The 5,156-nt window shown below is 42.5% G+C and overlaps 1 protein-coding gene across 1 annotated transcript; it reads left to right on the forward strand.

Annotated features, from left to right (window-relative positions):
- Window positions 1-397: 397 nt before the first annotated feature.
- Window positions 398-3,448, forward strand: GDF5 (growth differentiation factor 5). The gene is made up of 2 exons (XM_036395771.2): window positions 398-1,031; window positions 2,580-3,448. Exons 1-2 carry the CDS (start codon window positions 398-400, stop codon window positions 3,446-3,448), a joined length of 1,503 nt encoding a protein of 500 aa, XP_036251664.1.
- The last annotated feature ends 1,708 nt before the right edge of the window (window positions 3,449-5,156 follow it).

Consider the following 5,156-nt stretch of genomic DNA (forward strand, 5'->3'; position numbering starts at 1 on the left):
AAACTCAAAACTTTAAAAAAACCTTTTAACACAGAGGCAGCATTACGCCATTCTTCCTTCTTGGAAAAAAAAAAAAAAAACCCTTGGATTTAAACAAGACTCCTTCAAGTTTTCAGTCAGTTTTACAGAAGAAAACGAGGTGGTAAACTTTCTCTTTTCAAGAACAAGTTCTTTATAGCTGCTAACTGAAGTCAGGGGAGATCATATCTGAGTACATGAGCATTTCCACTATGGGACTGGATACAAGTATTGAACAACGATATCTGAAATGTTTTAATCTCAAACGAAAACCATTTTTGCTAACTTTGGTTTTTAATTTCTTTCATGTTTTCTTCTGCCAAACTGGAGGAACCTTTTCTGAGTTTTTCTTTAGTGGCATTCAGAGGAAGACCAGAGGATGAAAATCCTGCATTTTCTCACTTTACTGCTTTGGCATTTGACTTGGCTGTCTCTGGATCTAGTTCCTGGAGCGCTGAGTAATTCTGAAGCAGGCCAGGGTAATCCAGGATCTAAACTAGGTTTTTTGAAAGCAGAAGGAAAGGAGAGGAATCCCTCTGCACGGACAGGTACATTGAGGACTGCAAGCCATGGATACAGTGCTGGGACCTCAAAGGCCAGGACTAAAAGCAGTGCTGTTCAGGCTGGAGCTCTGCTGGCCAAGAACGATGACTCAAAGAAGGTTCCCTCAAGAACAGCAGCCACGGAGGGCAAGGTAGGACATCTCCCCAGCAGACCTTCTGGAGTAAGGACAGTGACTCCAAAGGTTCAAAATCTTAGCAGCAAGGTGGCTTTGAAAAAAACTGGCACAAGCAGTACTGACAGTGATTCTTTCAAAACCAAAAAGACTAAAGAGCCTGTAACCCAGAGGGAAGCTAAGGAAACTTTCCGACATCCCCCGATAACGCCACATGAATACATGCTCTCTTTGTACAGGACTCTCTCAGATGCAGAAAGAAAGGGTGTTAATGGAAGTGTAAAACTGGAGGCTGGACTTGCCAATACAATAACCAGCTTTATAGACAAAGGACAAGGTAAGAAAGGAGCTTGTGTGTGAGTGAGTGTGGACAGAGAGAGATGTCTGAGTGTGCTTATAAATGCAGAGAGTATTGGAAAATAATAATGTTTTGGAAAAGTCAAAGAGCTCTTTTTAATGTTAATGAAATCACACAACTATGCTGCAGATTTTGTCCTCCTGACTTATCTTGGAAACTCATTTACAGGCAGGACTAGATGGTTGTGTGGCAGCCAAAGAAAACATTTAGGAAGTATTTTAGATGCATATTGTTGAAAATCAATGAGTCTTTGCATGCTTAGGTGTTTAGAAACCTTTTGGATTTTTGTCTTATTTTCTTCCTAGTTAGCTGGAAACTAGCTCATGGAAACAGCTAATGTTAGATTGTAGTGTGCCTAAAAACAAACAATATGCTAAGAACAGAGCTATTCTGTGAAAAAAAAAACAAAAAACAAAAAACAACAGTCTGGTTTGTTCAAGGTAGAATTGTGAGGAACTACTCTGCAGACCCAGGGGTCATTATCCTGTGGGGGGGTGTATCTATACTACCTTAAAACTTTCAGGTAGCACCAAGGAGCCCATAGCTCAACACAGGCTACCAAGGGTAGTAACATCCAGGACTCCGGATTTGGAACATTCCTGTTCCAAACACTTCTGGAAATTTGGGCTAGTGTCTGCTTTCACAGGAGAAATAACCAGCCTCCCAATGAATGATGTTCACCTCCCCACCCTGCTTTGGGAGCCCCATCTTGCTTCCAGTGACATTTGTAAGAGTTTTGTCACATTCTCAAGGAAGCAACACAGCTGGTGAAGGAATTGTGATGAAAGACTCACCAGGACTGGATTTGTTTGCCATCTCTTCATTAATAGCTTGGCTGCTGGGAAGGGAGGATGCACTGCTCACAAGTGCTGCCTTCAGGTTCCCAGCTTGCCACTGGAAGGCTCTGTTAATGTCACCTCACTGGAATGAATATGGCTCAGCCATATTCTTCACCACCTGAAGCAAGCAAATGTAAAGTCGGGATAAAGAGAGGAATTTTTTTCTGCCCAGTTTGAAAAATTGTGAATTACGTGGGGTTTAGTTAATTAGGCAATTATCCTTATGTCTGGCAGTTCCTGAGGATGCTAGTTTTAAAGGACTAATTTACTATTGCATCATCTAAGGGTAAATTTGCTCATGTTTGGAGCCAGCATAAGGCCTGGCCACTACTGAAGCTCTCTTTCAGTAATTTAAGTAGGATATTAGTGTAAATAGGTCCTGTGAATGCTCGGCCCTGAAAAAGTGTTATTTTTTAACTGGCTACTCACAACTCTGAAGGTAGAAAATGCCCACTGGTAATAGAAAGAAGATTTCCACAAGGCAGACTCAGAAACTCATTTCTCCGGTGAGTCCCTGAGTTCTTCTGAGTCCCTGCATGGGGCTGATCCCTTAGACAAAAATTGTTTTTTCTGTTCAGTGGGCTAACTTCAAGGCTTATAAGCAAATTTGAGGAAAACCATTGAGAACTGAATACGTGATATTGCTTTGTGCTTGATATACATTTAAAAATCTGTGTGCTTTTTTTAGATGAGCGAGCACCAACTATAAGAAAACAAAAATATATTTTTGACATCAGTGCATTAGAAAAAGATGGTTTGCTGGGAGCAGAGCTTCGAATATTGAGAAAAAAACCTTCTGATACCTGGAAGTCTCATTCTTCTGGAAAAACTTCCCAAGTAAAATTATTTAGTTGCTCTACAAACAGACAGGCCTCAACACTCTTGGACTCTCGGACTGTCAGCATCACCGATACACCCAAGTGGGAAGTGTTTGACATCTGGAAACTTTTCAGAAACTTTAAAAACTTGGTTAACTTGTGTTTTGAACTGGAAACTTTTGACAGGGGGAGAGCTGTTGATCTCAGGAGTGTGGGATTTAATAGAACAGGAAGACAGGTCAATGAAAAGGCTCTGTTCTTGGTGTTTGGGAGGACAAAAAAAAGAGACTTATTCTTCAATGAAATCAAAGCTAGATCCGGCCAAGATGACAAAACTGTTTATGAGTACTTATTCAACCAGAGGCGGAAGAGAAGAGCTCCTCTAGCAACACGGCAAGGCAAGAGGCCCACCAAGAATCTGAAGGCGAGGTGTAGCAGAAAAGCCCTCCATGTGAATTTTAAGGATATGGGCTGGGATGACTGGATAATAGCCCCCCTGGAGTATGAGGCGTATCACTGCGAAGGGCTCTGTGAATTCCCCCTCCGGTCCCACCTGGAGCCCACCAACCATGCAGTTATCCAGACTTTAATGAACTCCATGGACCCCGAGTCCACGCCCCCAACTTGCTGCGTCCCAACCCGGCTGAGCCCCATCAGCATCCTTTTCATTGACTCTGCAAACAACGTGGTCTACAAGCAGTACGAGGACATGGTGGTGGAGTCCTGTGGCTGTAGGTAGCAGAACAGCTGCTCACTGAATATGTTACGAAAGGTAATTTGACACATTGGACATAACTTCTCCTCAAACAAGGTTAACTAGATTTCTTACCCCTAGGGTAAGTGTGTTTACAAGGATGTAGCAATAAATCCAGCGTTTCTGTGTCTCTCCATGGACATATTGCAGTAGCATTTGAATGCTGTCACACAGCTGGATTTAAGGCCCTGTGCCGCTGGCAACACAGGACTGACTCTAAGTGAAGTCCATGACAGAGAAGATGATATCTGTACACCTGGAGATCTCCTGCTTTCAGCCTCGAGGCAGTGGATAGAGATGATATCAGTGAGCTGTGGATATGACCTGTTTGTTCCTTGAACATTGTTCTTGAGAATGAATTTCTGTCTGATTCCCATGTGCTTTGTCCATTCATAAATGTGAGAAAAGAGTCCCAATGTTGACAAGAGTTGTTGTGTTCTGGTGTGCCCCCATCTTGGTGTAAATAGTTGCACTGTAATACGATTTCCTTCTGATTAGCTCTTGAAACTATGCATATATAAAAAGGGGTCATTAAATATAATATGTTGGCTTAGTTTTAAGTTTTACATAAAGATAGGTGATGCAGGAGGTATTTGCTTCCATGTATGTTTTCCTCCAAGCTACACATCTTTCTTAAGTATCCACCTTTCCATTATTATGTAGCAAAATATATTATTCTGTATAAGGTCCAAGTTGTTCTCAAGTGCTCATAGTAAAAGTGTTCAATTATGGCATAAGATGTAATAAATTATTGACACAGTGCTGCATTGTGCCTAGCTGTCCAACTCTGCATAATTATAACACAATTAAGAAATTGTTTTATGTTTTTGTACAATAAATAGAAGTGAAAGGGACTTTTCCATGCAGCAGAATACCAGGGGTATGCAAAACATGTCTGTGTATTTTGCTGCAACAGAGAGAAACTGTGGAAACATTGAAAGAAAGACCTGAAAGGAAGGCCTGGTTTGATCTGGTGGGGAATGACACTGTGACTTGATGTGTTTGGGGCAAAAATGAGTTATGCAGATGGTTGCAAAAGAGCTTTGGTATCCATTTATTCCAGCCTCCACAGGCTGTGTGCTTGTATATCCCCTTTATCTATTACAGACATGGATTATAAATGGGATTGCCCCTGTATGTTTCCAAAACAAAACTAGGTACCAAATGTTCAACTACAGATGGATCAGAAAAGTCCTATGAACCAACCGAAATTACTGAAGGAGTTTATCCATAGTACAAAATATAAATGCTAAGGTTGGATATTTCTTAGACCATCAAGTCATAAAATTTCCTGGCTCTGCAGAGCATCACTGGTGTGGTAGAGGCAGGGAGCTGAGTACAGTCCCCAAGGTCCTTCTGCTCAGTGCCCCGGTCTGGACATGTTCCAGCTCACACCGGCAGCAAACCATCCTAAATTCCCAATCAATGGCCATAAACAGTAACATAAAGCTCTGCCCTTCCTCCTGCACTCTCTGGGTAGCTCAGCCTTTAACCAGCTTAATGCACCTGGATAAGCATCCTTACTGCCAGACACCTGGGGAACCCCTGTGCAGGGGACCTGCCCTGTGCCCTCACCTGCAGCTCAGGGATGCAGAACAGCCCTGCAGGGACATTTGGTCTGTGGGATTTGCTCAGTGCCATCATTCCTGCCTGCAGAGACTGACACTGCCTGGCTTGGAGGGGCTGACACTGT

This window comes from Molothrus ater, chromosome 17 (genome assembly GCF_012460135.2).
Source record: "Molothrus ater isolate BHLD 08-10-18 breed brown headed cowbird chromosome 17, BPBGC_Mater_1.1, whole genome shotgun sequence".
Lineage (NCBI taxonomy): Eukaryota > Metazoa > Chordata > Aves > Passeriformes > Icteridae > Molothrus > Molothrus ater.

Bases quoted from the DNA above. Each gene is read 5' to 3' on its own strand.
- GDF5 (XM_036395771.2), top strand. From the start codon at position 398: ATGAAAATCCTGCATTTTCTCACTTTACTGCTTTGGCATTTGACTTGG. The intron at 1,032-2,579 runs GTAAGAAAGGAG...TGCTTTTTTTAG, and splicing joins CTTTATAGACAAAGGACAAG to ATGAGCGAGCACCAACTATA.